The 17,488-nt window shown below is 46.6% G+C and overlaps 2 protein-coding genes across 2 annotated transcripts in view; both read left to right on the top strand.

Annotated features, from left to right (window-relative positions):
• LOC107110958 (dimethylaniline monooxygenase [N-oxide-forming] 1-like) overlaps nt 1–6,923 on the top strand; it is a 24,787-nt gene extending 17,864 nt beyond the window's left edge. The window contains exons 6-8 of the mRNA XM_015411817.1: nt 1,372–1,727; nt 3,660–3,729; nt 6,581–6,923. Of these exons, the coding sequence (XP_015267303.1) occupies nt 1,372–1,727; nt 3,660–3,729; nt 6,581–6,923 (769 nt within the window). The remainder of the gene's footprint in view (nt 1–1,371; nt 1,728–3,659; nt 3,730–6,580) is intronic.
• Nucleotides 6,924–13,592: 6,669 nt separating this feature from the next.
• The window catches only part of LOC107110957 (dimethylaniline monooxygenase [N-oxide-forming] 4-like), a 21,408-nt gene continuing 17,512 nt past the window's right edge, over nt 13,593–17,488 (top strand). Inside the window, exons 1-3 of the mRNA XM_015411816.1 lie at nt 13,593–13,724; nt 15,914–16,102; nt 17,449–17,487. Coding sequence (XP_015267302.1) covers nt 13,593–13,724; nt 15,914–16,102; nt 17,449–17,487 — 360 coding nt within the window. The remainder of the gene's footprint in view (nt 13,725–15,913; nt 16,103–17,448; nt 17,488) is intronic.

The following is a 17,488-nucleotide window of genomic DNA, read 5'->3' as shown; positions in this document are numbered from 1 at the left end:
CCCCCCCCCTCTTACTTTTATCAGCCCATCCTTCTTCATCTGCTATTTTCCCTCCTGTCCTTCCTTCCGAAGAAGTGGGCATGAACATGAAAGCTTATACCCGGAATTAAACATATTGGTCTTAAGGGTGCCCCCACTGGACTCTGAAGCTTTGTTCAGATTGGGCGTTGTTTTGCTTTTTCTCAGAACATTAGAACTGGGGTTGTTTGACAGTTAATTCAGGACAGACGTCCGAGAGCCAGGTTGGTGTAGTGCTTAGGAGCACAGACTCTAATCTGGAGGAACCACTGCAGCGGCTGGTGTGACCTTGGATCAGTTGTAAGTCCTTTCAGAGTGGTTCTCTCAAGAGCAGTCCTCAAAAGAGCTCTCTCAGCCCCACCTACCTCACAGGGTGTCTGTCTGTTGTGGGGAGGGGAAGGGAAAGGAGTTTGTAAGCCGCTCTGAGACTCCAAGTGAAGGACGGGGTATAAATCCAATCTCCTCCTCCTCCTCCTGCTCCTCCTCTTTCTCCTTCTTCTCATTAATGTACACAGTTCACTGCCACGATGCACAGTGTAGCATTGGCTGAGACCTTTTGGGAAAGGTTCGTGGAGGATAGTCCTATTTGCAGCTGTTAGCCATGACAGATAGATGGTGTTTCCATATTCAGAGGCAGCATGCTGAGGGCCGCAAACGGTGAGGGAGGTTGTTTGTTCGATGCCCTGCTTGTGTGTATCCTGGAAGCATCTGACTAGCTCGGCACTGCTGAAAAGCCAGGGTTATTTTTGGGCAGGAACGCACAGGAACGGAGTTACGGCTGGCTCCCGAGTTGGCCACGCCCAGCAGGAACTCATTAGCATAATAGGCCACACCCAACAGCAGAAACTCATCAGGACTGGCTACAGTAGGGGTGGTGTGGCCTAACATGCAAAGGAGTCCCTGCAACAAAAAAAGGCCCTGGGTTTTGACCACAAACAAGGTCAACAGAATAAGAAGCAAAAGGTGGGTGTGGCTGGATGACCACACTTCTGGTAACATGGGGGATGCGGCCTAATGGGCTAATGAGCTGTGCCATCAGGGGTGTGTCCTAATATGCTAATGAGTTTCTGCTGTTGGGTGTGGCCTGTTATGCTGATGAGTTCCTGCTGGGCTTTTTCTACAAAAAGAGCCCTGTGAAAAGCAAAACGTTGGAGGACATGGGTCCTTGGCCTGATAGGTAAAACTCATCCTTGACAGTGTCAGAAGGGTAGCAGAAAAATGAAACCCGGTAGAGGAAAGTTAGCCTGAGATCCTTCATCCCATTTTTTAAAACCAGTTTGACAACATGCTGGCCTGTGTTGCCAAAAGACTCATGTCTCCCTTTTGGTCCTTCCCCTTCTCCCTCTGCTGTAGGTCTGTGATGAGAGAGCCGATACTGAACGATGAACTCCCCGGGTGCATCATCACCGGGAAGGTCACCATCAGGCCCAGTGTGAAGGAGTTCAAAGAGAATTCCGTTGTGTTCGAGGACGGTCAAGGTGAAGAGGAAGTGGATGTTGTTGTCTTTGCCACTGGCTACAAAGCTTCTTTCCCTTTCATCGATGAGTCCATCATCAAGGTTGAGGACAAACACGCTTCCTTGTACAAATACATTTTCCCGCCTCAGCTGGAAAAGCCAACCCTGGCCATCATCGGCTTCCTCAGGCCATTGGGGGCAGTCATGCCAGTTGTGGAAACCCAAGCGCGCTGGGTCACCCGGGTCTTTAAGGGTAGGTAGGATGAAATCCAATCATTCTGTAAAATCAAGGAAATATTTATGTGGCTGCATCCCAAGTAAAGGCAGAACGTTCTCATAACTGAAGGAGCCTTCCCCTAAATTGCGTGTTTCGAACAGGAAGTCTCCTTCCATTGGGCAATAGGACAATCGATCTCTGGGATCGGAATCCGCTGAGTAGGTAGAGACCCTGGCTTTGCCTGTGAGTTATCTGCATGAGGCAAACCAAATACAACACTGGATTGAAACGAGGGCACCCTGCAAAACATAAACAACAGCCATAAAATATTTTCATATTATTCTTTCTTTAGACCAAACATTTGTTTAGGTTTTTGGGGTTTTGACATTTTTAGTTCACCTTGAGGTGACTCACAAAGTAAAAGAGAACTGTATATCTAATTCTAAAATAGGCCACGGAGTGTGGATTAATAAATCAGCAAAATGGAGGTGGAAAGGGAAGTTGTCGACAAACTTGGAGGAAGTCCCAAGTTTGCAGAAAAATCTGAAATCCAGCTGCAGAAAAGATTTCCAAAGTTTTCTAGTAGACTGGGACGCCTGTCCTCTCTCTGGCGCTTTCCCGCCATAACGATCACATGACCAGGAGGGGGGCACTACTCCCTCATGTCTCTCCATGCTGCCACTGGAGACCCCAAGAAACTAAGGTTCCAGAGAGTTCACAGCAGGGCAGGAGGGAGGAATGTGTGCCTGCACAGAAGACCACTTGATGAACAACAGTTACTGGTAAGTGCAACTCTGCTTTCATCATCACAGCTTCTGTGCAATCCCACATTGGGAGACTAGCAAGCTTACTGAGTGAAGGAGGAAGAGACCACAGAGGACCGCCTTCCCAACGGTTGTTTAGCGTCCCATAGTGACCTTCACTCAGAATTGTCGTATAAAGGAGCAGGGAGCTCTCTACAAGTGTCCCAGCTGAAATACATGCTGGAACGCATCAAAGAAAAACAGCACTTTTTTAAACAGAGAGCCATGATGCATAAAGTGGCATTGAACAGCCATGCACTCAAGACAGAGTGTGATAGCCTCTGCCAATCCACAAGGAAGAGATGTGTGAGGACTCTGACCATGTGCAACATGAAGACTGAGAGACAATCCCTGGCAGGGGATCCTGGCCGGGGTATCACCTTGTGCACCCACCCAGGGCAATTCTGCATCCAGCATTTGCTCCACATTCTCTCAACTTGGAGGGAAAAGTGCAGCTCAAAACCACATCCAAATACCTCAGGGCAACACCATACTGACTGCAACATCACCTCTGAACAACCGTAAAACAACCATAAATCTATGCAGAAGGTACCATAAAATCCGATGATCAAAAAAAGTGAAAGCAGCATGCAATGCAGAGGGGAATTTCTATTCCAGCGTGGGTTTCATACAACAACAGAGGGAAAGGCCAATGCAGGATCAGCCCCAATGCCCCAGTTACAAAGATTCTCTGTGCCCCCCATAATGCCTGAACCCAACCCAAATACAAACAAATCACATGACTTGCATGCAGTGTTCCCTCTAAGCTGAATTAATGTGAGGTAGCTCACAGTTTCTTAGCCTCCGGCTCACACGTTTTTGTCTTAGCTCGGGAAGGATGGCTCCAGAGCAAACTAATTCATGCAGTAGCCAAATCAGTCGCTCACAACTTTAATTCCAGTAGCTCACAAAGTAGAATTTTTGCTCACAAAACTCCACAGCTTAGAGGGAACGTTGCTTGCGTGGCTACAGGGACATTCAGGTTAGTGCTCCCACATAACTTTGTGTGCCCCCTGTGGCTGTGTGGTCTAGCATGGAGACCCCCAGTCAGTTTTGTTTCACTGCAAAAAAAAAGTTATCTTTTAGCTTATGTAGTTAAAAAGACAAATGAACAAAAAACCTACTAAAAAGAAAAAAAAAACTTCTTTTTCCTCCTGTCTTTTAGGGTTATGCAAGTTGCCTCCACTGAACGCCATGATAGGAGAGGTCAATGAAAAGAAGAAAAACATCACCTGGTGAGCCACTTTTCAAAAATAAGACACAGTCCTGTTCTCGTGTTGCAATGAAGTCACGTACATCTTGCAAGCACACATTCTTCTGTCAGAAAGAGCCAATGTGCACCCGAGTTACAGAGGAAAATGGGGGACCAATACCTGGATAAATGTGGGGTTTAAATCAAGCATTTAGCTGCATGTACTTTGAATGTAATGTAAGGATTACGTAATGTCTATACAAAGCAAAATCACTTGTAGTGCATATGTGGATTATGCGTGCATTCACTGTAATGTATGTGCACGGCTACTGTGTTCAGCCACATCCTCCTTAGCTAAATGCAAGGGCAATTTATGGTTGCCAGCTGACCTGAAAGAAACCCGGACTGGTTTGCTGCTGTATCTGTAAGGGAAGCTTCATCTGCTGAGATCAGCGTTTTTGCAATGCAACTCTTGGGCCCCTCCAAGCAGCCTCCTTCCTCTTGCACTTCCTTAGATAAATCTAAGTGAGAGCCAGTTTGTTGTAGTGGTTAAGTGCCCGGACTCTAATCTGGGAGAACTGGGTTTGATTCCCCACTCCTCCACTCGCAGCTGCTGGATGACCTTGGGCAAGCCATAGTTTTGTCAGAGCTGTTCTCTCAAGGACAGTTCTCGAAAGAGCTCTCTCAGCCCCACCTACCTCACAGGGTGTCTGTTGTGGGGAGGGGGAGGGAAAGGAGGTTTTTTTTTTAAGATTTCTTTGTTTTCATACTACAAGACTAACAACTACAAAGACTGACAACACTACATATACTACAACACTAGACTAAAACCTAAGCTATACAAGGATCATATAAAAAGATTAATCATTAGCTTAAACAAAGTTTGCTTTATGTTATAATTATTGGAATGGTGTGGTTTCTTATCGCTTCTCTACCAACTAACGTTTAAAAAATTAAATCAGGTAAGTATGGCTTAAACAATTTAACTTTCAGAGTTATATTATTTCGGTTTCTTTCTTCTGAACTTCTTTTTGTCCAAATTACATCGGACCTTTGGGACTTTTGGGTCCGCCACCTCTTTCTATGGTTCTTGCCCTCTTCTGGATTGCTGCCCATCGTACTTTGTATACTTTCCAATCCAAATGGGTTGCTTTCTTCTTCCCGATCTTTCCCCTCTGCTGGTCTTTTGTCATACGCTTGTCTTTATTGCTGTTCCAGAACCAGCTTCACTTTAAAGACAGAGTCCATCTTTTTTCTTTTTAAAAAATCTTTATATTTGAAGACAAGTCCCCCCGATCTCTATGAGAATCTTGTCATTTTCCCCACGACAGGTTTATTTTTCTTGATAAATCCTGGATATGTCCAATGGATCATATCCATATCGCTTTATAATACATCCGCTAATACACCTGTTCTTGGGGCCAACGCTTGACTTAAGATCTGCTTCAGATTTTCAGCCTTCCAGTTTTTGTTGAATTGCTTTTGACTTGGCTTCACTGCTTTTACCATCTCCTCTGATTTTAAATTTAGCTCTTTCAGCTGATCCTGGTTGTTGAAATTTGCCAGGTCACGGGCTGCTTCCATCAGAGGTCCGATGGAGCGTGCCCGCCTTTCGAGTTGCCAAAACTGGAACTGGGCGGAAAGGAGTTTGTAAGCCACTCTGAGACTCCTTTGGGTAGTGAAGGGTGGGGTATAAATCCAATCTCTCCTTCTTCTAAATCACTATCAGATCACAGTGGCATTTGAGAAAGCACATGCCCCCTCTTGTGACCTCCGGGCCCAATTCAAAGAGGCAGGCCGAGGACATTTGGAAGAAGTTTAGAAAAAATACAACAGAAGGAGGGCATGATATAAAATCATGCATGGGCTGGAGACACAGCAATACTAAAACTTGGGGTACCAAGTGAAGCTGATGGTCAAAAATTGAAGATGGACAAAAGGAAAGACTCTGCCTCCATGTGCTGACTGGCTTGTAAGCATGGCGCCTGCACCCAGAGATGCACCTACACACATTGTTACCATCGCCACTGTGATCAAGAACATTTGGCAAGCAGCATCCCTTGTCACAGAGAAAGGACGGGGTGCATCCCATCCTTAGCCTACTAGTCCAATGAGCAAAGGTTGAAGCCTTTGGAGGCTTCCTCTGATTGGAGGTGTCCAATATGAGAGCCAATTAAGACAGAGGAATGTTCCGATTGGAGGTGTCCAATATGAGAGCCAATTAAGATGGAGGAATGTTCCTTAGGCTGGAAGAAGGTGCCTTGGATGAAGGTCCAATCTATGCCAACATACATGTGCACTCTTCCTCCATGTCTGCAGGCTATGCTCACAGGTTGGTGACTGTGGAGAGGAGGGGATGGGGCCAGCATGCTCATACCTGCTCCTCCTCTCCATGCACAGGGCACACAGTGGCCAATGGGTTCCTCTGGACAGCCAACAACATGGGGAGGGATTACGTGTGGCTACAGTTGTGACATGTTCATTCTGTGTTCACGGTTGAAGTCTAAGCCCACCCCCACCCCCTCCATAAGACCATGGCATCCAGAGTCTTAAAACTACGTGTTTGCTACCAAGATAATTATCACTTTCACAGCTTGCTGATATCTATACCAAGGCCATAACTCTGTGCTTGTACTTATAAAGATACCCTGGGTTCTCGCAATATTTATTACCACATAGGATCTTCTGAAGAACTGTAGAAATTTCCCATTTTCTAAGGACACTGACACTTCAAAAGCTTTGTGGTGGACACCTGTAGCTCCATATTTCTTGTGCAGGCTATTGGGAACAAAATATTCAAATCCTGTGCCTTTGATTTTCACCTGTTTTTCTTTCTTTCTTTCTTTCTTTCTTTCTTTCTTTCTTTCTTTCCCCCTTTTCATTCTTCTGTGAAGGTTCGGCTTGTCCTACGATGAGGTTCTGAAAACAGACTGCCTGACGTACATGGACCAGGTGGCTTGCTCTATCGGCATCAAGCCCAGCATACCTGCTCTACTGCTCAGTGATCCAAAGCTGGCCATGAAGATCTTCTTTGGGCCTTGTTCTCCCTACCAGTACCGCCTGGTTGGACCAGGGAAGTGGGATGGAGCCAGAGATGCTATCATGAACCAGTGGGAGCGGACCCTGAAGCCCATCAGAACCCGGGTGGTGGAAGACTCATCCAGTTTCATTGCATACTTACTGAAAGCTCTGGCCTTCTTTGCGGTCTTTATTGGGATCCTCTACGGTTTGAATTAGTTCTGACAGCTTTAAGTTTGGTTTTCTGCATTTCCTGGTATCTGCTTTCTGTCTATGTTTGTCATTTTGTACAGGGTGCACAGTGGCCAGTCAGGTCCTCTGGATAGCCAACAACAGGGCACAGAGGCCGAAGTCTTCTCCTAGGAGAGCCAGGAGGCAACAGTTGTTGGCCCTCCAGAGGAACTGGCTGGCCACTGTGTGAGACAGGATGCTGTACTAGATGGGCTACTGGTCTGATCCAGCAGGGCTCTTCTGATGTTCTTAAGAAGGACGAAGGAACTTTACAATCAGAATTCAGATTTGTTCAGTGTGAATATTGATATCTGATTTTTTTTTCAAACCTGTTTTTGTAGTGGAAGACGAGACCTATATACCAATGTGTAAGAGAGATCTCACCAAATGAAAGCCTACTCCAAGCCCATAAAATTCACTGCAACTCCAAAAGTCAACTGTTCCATGAAAGGGGTGGGTTTTGAAAGTTTACAGGATGGCATCAAAATTCAACATTTTTGCATGCAAGTGAGTTTCAGTCTCAACGACATTCAGAAAGGTGAAGAGTTTCTCCAGCAGCCCCACTTGAAATCCAAATGCCCTGTTAAGGCTTTAAGGAAACCAGCCTTTCTTACAAGTGGGTTCTTGTTTTCCTAATAAGAACAAAAGAACATAAGAGAAGCCAATGTTGGATCAGGCCAATGGCCCACCTAGTCCAACACTCTGTCACACAGTGGCCAAAAATACCAGGTGCCATCAGGAGGTCCAGCAATGGGGCCAGGATACCAGAAGCCCTGTTGCCCACCCCCAAGCACCAAGAATACAGAGCACCACTTGCCCCAGACCGGGAGTCCCTATCTATACCTTGTGGCTAATTGCCAGTGATGGACGTCTGCTCCATATGCTTCTCTAATTCCCTCTTGAAGCCATCCATGCTTGTAGTCGCCGCGACCTCCTGTGGCAGTGAATTCCATGTGAATTCCATAACACTGTTTGGATAAGTTAAATAGTTGGCAAGAATTGGAAATAGAGATTGAAAACATACTAACTGAGCATGCTTAGCGCACTCTTTTAATTAATTTGGACTATGTGCCAGCCCTATGCTGTCGGGGGAGCATGCTTTACTTTCCCACCCAGATTGTCCCGCCTCTGACACCAGCGGGAATTCACGCAGTGGCATAACAGGTCGATGGAATCAAATCCAGCATCCAGAATTTCTGTGGGCACAGTTCCATTGCACAGGTGTCCAGAGGCACCCTAAAGACTAACAGCTTTTATTCAGGTTGGATACAAGCAATAAAAAGACAGGAGGGAGCTACAACAAGAGTAGGAACAATATTGTTTCAGTAGGAAGGAGCCGCTCACCAGTAGGTGCTAATAACTCTGCATAACCCACCCTTTGGGTGAGTTCTTATCACATCTCAGATGGCACCTTCCTTGACTGAATCCAACTCTTGCCTTTGCCCTCCATCTGCTGCAGGGAGTGGGACTCGCCTGCCCTGGATGGATGATTGCTCTTTGATTGGTGGTTGTTTCTGTTGGGATATTTGGTTAATAGAGCAGAGTTTGCCCAGTCAGAGAAGCCTGATACTGAGTGCAGTAAATACATCTCCCAAGAAGTATATTGCAAAAGGGGAAAACCTACATTTATGCAAGTAGATCCAGTTCACATCCAGGTTGCATTCAAAAGAAGAGAAAGAACCCTAATCTAAAGACTCCTTTCTTTCCCTACCACAAACGGCTAGCTTGTCTGGCATCATGCGTGTGGGAGTAGGAGGGCATCGTCTTTACAGGAGAGACCTGCAGACATGTATGTCTCTGTGGAAGGCCATGTGAAATAAGGGAGAGGAAAAGGGGTCAGAGTACCGCTCCCAGGTTAAGACAAAGAGAGACATCCCATTCAAGGAGAGAACACCTGTACACACTTATTGATGTACGTAGCACCCCTCAATGTCCAGGCCTGCTGAGTCGCTCACTTTGTCGCTCTCTTTGAAGACTTCTGTTTAATTTTGCTGCAACAGACTGGAATCAAAGGCACAGTTGAAACCCTACATTTAATCTAGGATTCTATTCAATTTGACCTGGTTGAATTTTATACCACTTCATGGGTGTCCTGTGGTGCTAGGGAAGAGGGCTGGAGCGCTTGGCGGATAGGATGGTTAGATGTTATCCCCACACACACACTCCTTAGCATATGTAGGGCTGCCATATTGTCTGAACTGGCCCTGTATTTAACTGTTTCTGCACTATTTGCACTTTTCTGATAAGTTCTGATAAGAGCTGTCCTTGAAAAAGAGCAGTTTCTGTCAGAGCTCTTTCAGCCCCACCTACCTCACAGGCAGTGTTCCCTCTAAGCTGAGTTAGTGTGAGCCAGCTCACAGTTTTTTAACCTCCGGCTCACGCCTTTTTGTCTCGGCTCAGGAAGGATGGCTCCAGAGCAAACTAATTTCTGCAGCAGCCAAATCGTTGGCTCACAACTTTAATGCCAGTAGCTCAGAAAGCAGAATTTTTGCTCACCAGTCTCCACAGCTTAGAGGGAGCATTGCCCACAGGGTGTCTGTTGCGGGGAGGGGAAGGGAAAGGAGTTTGTGAGCCACTCTGAGACACCTTTGGGTAGTGAAGGGCGGGGGTATAAATCCAATCTCTTCTTCTTCTGCTGCTCTTCTTTGCAGTTTTTATGCAAATAAATACACTTTATATATTTAGAGTTTTATAAATGCAGAGGTCACTATTTCTTCTCTCACTTCCAGGGTTTGTAACTTTTGAAACAATCATTTACTCTGTAATCCACAGTAGTATGTTTGCAAGTTATGCAACAACAGTATTAGCAATATAAGAAGAGCCCTACTTTTCATTTGAAAACTGTTGTCTTTAAGATTAATACAGGGGGAAGCTACAGGGCCTTTTGAAGAGACCGACGATCAGCACCGTGTTCACACCCGTAACCTGCCAGGTGCTTTCAGGAAGATCTCAAAAAGAGTGCAAAGGCCCTGGCTTCCCCCTAGTAATAGCCTCTTCCCTACAGAGAGGTATTCCTGCTCTGTATACAGAGAGTCTATTGCGTTACCTTGGCTAATAGTCAGTGATACACCTGGCCCTGTGCAGTTAGTTTTTCAAATTGCCTACATGAAGACGATTGCCTGTCCCCTTCTCCTGAAGTGACTCGGGCTCCTCTGGGATTGGGACCTGGGGCTTCCTCACAACCAAAATGAGAACTGCACGCATGCGTTGATCACTTACTGAACTACGTTCATGTACAAAGTGCTTTGCAAGCTTAGATTTTGTTTTAGACTTGGATTGTTAACAACGACTGCATCAGTTTATCAATTGTTTCCCCGGACTAAGGTATCAGATACTGAAAGGGGGAAACGAGGGGTTTAGCAATTACCGCATAAGAAGAAAACAATGTCATAACGAAGGACTTTACGATATATCAAAGCAATAGTACTTGTATCGATCTTTCCAAAAATTAATAAATATAGTAACCAAAATGATTTCCAGGATTTGTGGTTTCCTGTAGTTTGCCGTGGTTCAAAGAAGACAGGACACAAGTCTGCAGGAACTGACTGACTGAATGAATCCTCGAATGAATCCTCTGACTCACCAGCTATATTTATTGAAAAATCCGTCTCCTCCTTCCCCCCCTCCCTTTCATACATTACAGCATCCTTTTATGAGACATAAACTAAGGAACGTGTGTGTGTGTGTGTGTGTGTGTGTGTGTGTGTGTGTACAGGCAGCTGTCTGCTATCTCTCTCACTCGCAACTCTGCTAAGGCCAAACCGACTGCGTCATTAAGCAGTAAACAGATTCCATCTTGGGCTCTCAGTATATATATACATTTGGGTTCCCAATCTCCAGCCAGGAGAACAGGAGAGCAGTGAATTCTTCACTGTGCCTACATGTCATCCCTTTTATTGTTTTAATGTGAAAATCCCTTTGGCAAGGTAGCTTCTCACGATGAACTCAGCACATCAGTAGATGTTTCTGCCTTGTGCAATTACCCTGATAACTGGGTTCCCAATTTCCAGGAGAACAGTGGAGCAGTAAAGTCCCATCTGGGTCGCCACGCTGATATTCCTTCACTGCCCCCACTGTTTCCTTCCCCAAATAGACGTCCTTGATAAATTTTGTCATTAGCATTATTTTCCATGGTTACTTTCACCATTTTTTAGTGTGAAGACATCTGGAGTGCAAGTAATTACCTTTTTTTTAAAAGGCACAAACGAAAAGGCTACTGTTTGTTGTTGATATTGTTGTTGTGCCCCCTGCTCCCCAAAGCTGCCTCCTCTGTAGTCCACTGATGCCAACGGACTTAGAAGGACTTAACTCTGCTTTCATTACACTGTTTTATTTCCTTTATTTATTGACATCCTGTCTTTCACCCCAACGGGGACCCAGAGCAAATGACATCATTGTCCTCTCCTCTTTTTTATCCTCACGACAACTCTGTGAGGTAGGTTTGCCTGAGGTGTGTAACTGGCCCAAGGTCACCCAGCAGGCTTCTGTCATACAAGATTGGTCAGGGAACCCAGACTGGTGTGGGGCAGGGCCTGGGCCCCTTCCTTCCAGAGCGCTGCTCTGGGGCGCTCCAGCAGGAAATGACCCCTGATCCCCAGCATAGCGTTGGCCTTCTTTATTGCAGTCACACACTGTCTCGTCATTTTCTGTGAGTTATCTACTACGACTCCCAAGATCTCTCTCTTGATCAGTCTATGCCAGTTCAGACCCCATCAACGTGTAGTTATATTTAGGATTTTTGGCTCCAATGTGCATCACTTTGCACTTGGTCACACTGAATCCCATTTGCCACGTTGATGCCCACTCGCCCATCCTTGACAGATCCCTTTGGAGTGCCTCACAATCCTCACTGGTTCCCACCACCCTGAACAACTTCGTGTCATCCGCAAATTTAGCCACTTCACTGCTTACGCCCAACTTCAAATGATTAATGAACAAGTTAAAAAGCATCGGACCGAGTACTGATCCCTGTGGCACCAAACTGCTTACTACCCTCCGCTGAGAAAATTGCCCATTTATACTCACTCTCTGTTTCCTATTAATTAGCTAGTTTTTGATCCACAAAAGGACTTTTCCTTTTATCCCATGACTATTGAGCTTACTTAGGAGCCTTTAATGAGAAACTTTATCAAAAGCTTTCTGGAAGTCAAGCTAAACAACATCTATTGGGTCCCCCTTATCCAGATGTTTGTTCACTCCCTCAAAGAACACTAACAGGTTAGTGTCAGGTATTCCAATAACCTAAGTAGGTTCAGTTTATTGATCAGAGTAGTAAAATGAGCGGACTAAGCAATTATACCCCAATCATACAAGACCCCCTGATGAGCAGAGGCCAATCCTGCAAGCGTGAGGAAAAGCTAACGGACCCAGTGAGGGAGGGAGACCAGCAAAGGAGGCAGGACGGATGAACCAGGCGCTCACCTCAAAGAACATTAACAGGTTAGTGAGACAAGATCTTCCCTTACAGAACCCATGCTGAGTCTTCCTCAGTAGGCTTTGTTCATCAGTGTGCCTACTAATTCTTTCCTTATAACAGTTTTCACCAATTTACCCGGTATCGATGTCAGACTGACTGGCCTGTAATTTCCCGGATCTCCTCTGTAACTCTTTTTAAAGATGGGAGCGACATTAGCTACCTTCCAGTCCTCAGGAATGGAGGCAGATTTTAAGGAAAGATCACATATTTTTGTCAGGAGATCCACAAGTTCACAATTGAGTTCTTTCAGAACTCTCGGATGTATGCCATCTGGTCCTGGTGATTTATCAGTTTTTAAGTTGTCTATCAGTTTTAGGACCTCCTCTCTCGTCACCTCAATCTGACTTGGTTGTTTCAACACCCCTCCTGAAATCAGCGGTTCTGGAGTGGGCAAGCACCTCTCATCTTCCACACTGAAGACAGAGGCAAAAAATGCATTCAGCTTCTCAGCCATTTCCCTATCATCCTTCAGTAAAGCATCCTTCAGTAAAGTCATTTCCCTATCATCCTTTAAGGCTGGATTGTCTTTGGCACAGGCATGAGCCTTTAAGTAGTAGCCCCCAGAAAAACAGTTGTTTTGAAAGGAGAGAGAGAGAGAGAGAGAGAGAGAGAGAGAGAGAGAGAGAGAGAGAGAGAGAATGAGTAAGAATTACCAGAAAGGGAGTAAGAATTTAGACAGAGTCCCATTAATGTCAATGGTTAAGGTAACTGAAAATCTGCAGCTTGTAACTCTGGAACTTCCCCTTTCGCAATCAGTTTGTGAAACTTTTTAGACTCCCCCTGACGGCAACTGCCTCACACTTCCCCTTCAAGCCATTAGACCCGAAAGAGAGTTCCTAAGTCACTCTGTCTAAGGAAATCTCGCTCTTTCTTGGGGCTCCCATAAAAGCCCGACTGGATTCATAGGTGCTTCTGGTGGGAGAACAGCTCAGCCACAGCCAATATACAAAGGCTGTTTTGAATGGCCATGATTGACATACGGAGGTCTACGGGGCTTATCACCATTCCAGTTGGCAGTGATGTTTAGAGATATTCCGTAAGGCTGAAAAATACCAGTTCTGCAACATCAGAATGACTCAGAGGAAACAACAGGCAGATGAACCTTGCACTTTACTTATGCAGGCAAAAGAGACTGGTGCTCCTTTGAGGCACACGTCCTGGAAAGCCTCTCCCTGGAGAGCATGGCCCAGAAAGTGGCTATCATCGGGGCAGGGGTCAGTGGGCTGGCCTCCCTTAAATGCTGCCTGGACGAAGGGCTGGAGCCCACCTGTTTTGAGAAGAGCGACGGCATCGGGGGACTCTGGCAATTCCGGGTGAGTGGAATTCAGGCTTGGAAGGAAGCCAAGATTTCGGAAAGTCCCTTGCTGGGTGGGTTTTCAGGCTAAGACAGAGATTGTGGTGCTCACTGAGGGTGTGAAGAGATGGTAGGCAAGGGGCAAGGGAGCAGTGGGCAATGAACGGTAAATAAATGGGAAAGTAAGACGGGCAGAGGAGGTGCGGTGGCTCAAGTGGTTAAGACACTGAACTGCAGGCTGTGGAAGGTCAGTAGTTCAGCAGTTCGAGACCTGGGTGTGCCGCATGACAGAGTGAGCTCCCGTCTCTAGTTCCAGCTCCTGCCAACCCAGCAGTTCAAAAGCAAGAAATTGCAAGTAGATAAATAGGTACCACTTCGGTGGGAAGGTAACAGCGTTCCGTGCGCCTTGGTATTTAGTCATGTCGGCCACATGACCATGGAAACGTCTTCGGACAGCGCTGGCTCTTTGGCTTTGACGCAACCCTAGAGTCAGATTCAACTGGCTTTCGAGCAAGGGAAACCTTTACCTTTACCTTAAGACGGGCAGAGAACCAACCTGAAGCATGGTGGGAGGGGTGGCATTTGATTCACTGGTCAGGACTTCTGTCCAAGGTGCCGTAAAAGTGGGAGGGAACTGGGTTGGTACCAGGACTGCCAGTCTCCAGGTGGGGGTCTGGTGACCAGTGTTCCCTCTAGGCTGAGTCAGTGTGAGCTAGCTTAGAGCCTCCAGGTCACACATTTTTGTCTCGGCTCAGGAAGGATGGGGCTCCAGAGCAAACTTAATCTATGCAGTAGCCAACTTGCTCGCTCACAACGTTAATGCCGGTAGCTCACAAGGTAGAATGTTTGCCCACAAGGCTCCACAGCTTAGAGGGGGTATTGCTGATGACCTCCCAGAATTACCTGCTCTTCAGACTACCGAGATGAGTTCCCCAGGAGGAAATGGGAGCTTTGAAGGGCACATTTTATAGCATTCTACCCCAACGAGGTCACTTCCTTCCCCGGGGGTCCACCCCCAAATCTCCAGGAATGTCCCAACTCAGAGTTCCCAGCCCTAGTTGGCACTGTAGGTGGGTGGGGGAAAAACCTTCTAAGACTTGAGTTGCAGGTGCCTTTGAACGCACCAAAGTGAAATCTCTTCCTCTGGTTTCGAAATACATGACAAGATGCCGTCCCTGGAATGACATGGCTATAACCACCAGATGTAGACATAGGCATGGGTAGAGATGTAAAATTTCCAGAAATTTTGAAGCTCAGGAAAAAACCCGTTTTTTTTCCGGGTTATTTTTACTTGGCATGAAATTATCACAACTAGCATATTAAAAATATAGTGTATCCAAACAATTATTACAAACAGAATACCCACCCACATGCAAAAACAAAACTGAAACTTTTTTATTTTCTTCTGACAATCGCACCTCCTAAAGGAAGAAATGCATCTTGTTCTTGCATTGGAGAGTTCAGTTTGTAACCTAGGACTTGCTTGTCCTCAGTGCACAGAAATTACATCAATCTGATACCATATATATCAGATATATACCATATATATCAATTTTTTCAATTTTTCGGAAAAAAAACCAAAAAGGCTTCAGGAAAAAAATGGGGGGGAAACCGGTTTTCCCCCCGAATTTTTCCGTTTTTTTCCTGGGCCTTCACATCTCTAGGCATGGGGCTTATCCAGGCCGGCTCCTGGGCTGGTGTTGGGAGGCATTCTTCAAGAGGGCTACCCTGGAAAAAGTTTCCTTGCCATGGGCACAGGCATCCAGCTACACAGGCTCCTATTGCAGGTGGTGGATTGTGGGTGGTGGACCCACAAAGGGTGCCATACGGTACCTATTTGGGTGGCAAAATCCTCGAAGATGTCCATGCCAGCACCATTTAGAAGTGAAGAAGATATTAGGTTTATACCCCGCCCTTCACTATTCAAAGGAGGGCGGCTTCCAAACTCCTTTCCCCTCCCCTCCCCACAACGGACACCCTGTGAGGTGGGTGGGGCTGAGAGAGCTCTGAGAGGACTGCCCTTGAGAGAATAGCTCTGACAGAACTATGGCTTGCCCAAGGTCACACCAGTACCTGCATGTGGAGGAGTGGGGGAATCAAACCCGGTTCTCCCAGATTAGAATCCATGCTCCTAACCACTACACCAAACTGGAAATGGACCCTTTCAGAATCTCGGCTCTTGCTCATGTAACTGCTGTCACTGTACAGGAAATTCCTGAACAGGGAAGGACTAATGTATACAAATCTGTAATAACCAACACGTCGAAGGAAATGACCTCCTTCAGCGACTTCCCGTTCCCGGAGGGCTGCCCCAACTTCCTACATCACTCCTTGCTTCTGGAGTACCTCCGAATGTACGCCGAACACTTCCAGCTCCTCGACTACATACACTTGAAGGTGAGGAGTTAATTGGGGGGGGGGGAGTGGTTTTACCACGACTGAGTTCTGTGATGCAGGTTTTTTTCAGTTTAGGGTTTATTTAACATCTGCACTGTAAATTGAAAGGATCCTTAAACGTTCTCTGACAATTTCTCTCAAGGAACCCTGAGCAGTAGGTTCGGGAGGGTGTTGAGAATCCCCTAGTCTCCTCATAGCACCACAGTCACCAGAATTGGGAGGATAGGGACTGATAGAGAAACCAGTTTGAATTACTAGTGTGGACAGTGAAAGAAGCAGGTAACTGAGTTGGGGATGGGTTCCTATCTGGGCTCGAGGAGAACCACATACGAAGCTGAACCAGACATGCAAGAGAAAGAGGTGGTCTGTCATTCCCCCAGGTCTTTCTCTTGAGTGGCTCTCTACTGCTGAGAACAGCGGCATAGCCAGAAAATTTTGGTTGGTGGGACTTTGGGAAATCCAGGGGGGTGGGGGAGGGGTTTTTTGGGGGGAGATCCTGTCAGCAGACAGGCAGGCGAAGAAGAGAAGGGTCTTTCCTTACCTGCTAGCTGCTCTGGATGGTGCAATTGATACTTGGTGAGTATGCACTCCCTGCTACAGTAGCGGGTGGGTGAGGTCTGCTGCTACTGTAGCACAGAGTGCATGATCCGTGACCATTAATCGCACCAGCTTGCCGGCAATGCTCACGGATCATGCCCTCTGTGCTACCGTACCAGCAGGCCTCACCCGCCCGCTACTGTAGCAGAGAGTGCCTACTCACCAAGTATCAATTGCACCATCCAGACGGCTCTCCTCCTGTAGTAGCCGAGGTGAATGAGTATGACCAGCAGGTAAGGGCGAGAGTTGTGGAGTGTGGGGCACGAGTGAGGGGGCACCGTCCCTAAATGCCCCACTGTGGCTATGGGCCTGGCTGAGAATCCCTTCAGTTCTAAGCATTCATACATGAGCCAGTTTGGGGTAGTGGTTAAGTGCGCGGACTCTAATCTGGGAGAACCGGGTTTGATTCCCCACTCCTCCTCTTGCACCTGGCTGGTGTGACCTTGGGCAAGCCATAACTCTGGCACAGCTGTTCTTGAAAAAGAGCAGTTTCTGTCAAGAGTTCTCTCGGCTCCACCTACCTCACAGGGTGTCTGTGGTGGGGAGGGGAAGGGAAAGGAGTTTGTAAGCCGCTCTGAGACACCTTTGGGTAGTGAAGGGCGGGGTATAAATCCAATCTTTTCTTCTTCTTCTTCATCTCCGTAACAGCACACAAAATACAGCCGATTCCTGAATGCCAGCAGGATGTTTAAGACTATTACAGTGCAGTCAGTAACGATGCCTTCTTTCCTTCCTTTGTGCCTTACAAGACCACCGTATGCAGCGTCCAAAAACATCCAGATTTCAGAG

Source organism: Gekko japonicus, unplaced genomic scaffold (genome assembly GCF_001447785.1).
Source record: "Gekko japonicus isolate JY-2015 unplaced genomic scaffold, Gekko_japonicus_V1.1 scaffold309, whole genome shotgun sequence".
Taxonomy (NCBI): Eukaryota; Metazoa; Chordata; class Lepidosauria; order Squamata; family Gekkonidae; genus Gekko; species Gekko japonicus.
The sequence above is the reverse complement of the archived record's forward strand: the minus strand, read 5'-3'. Positions and strand labels throughout refer to the sequence as shown.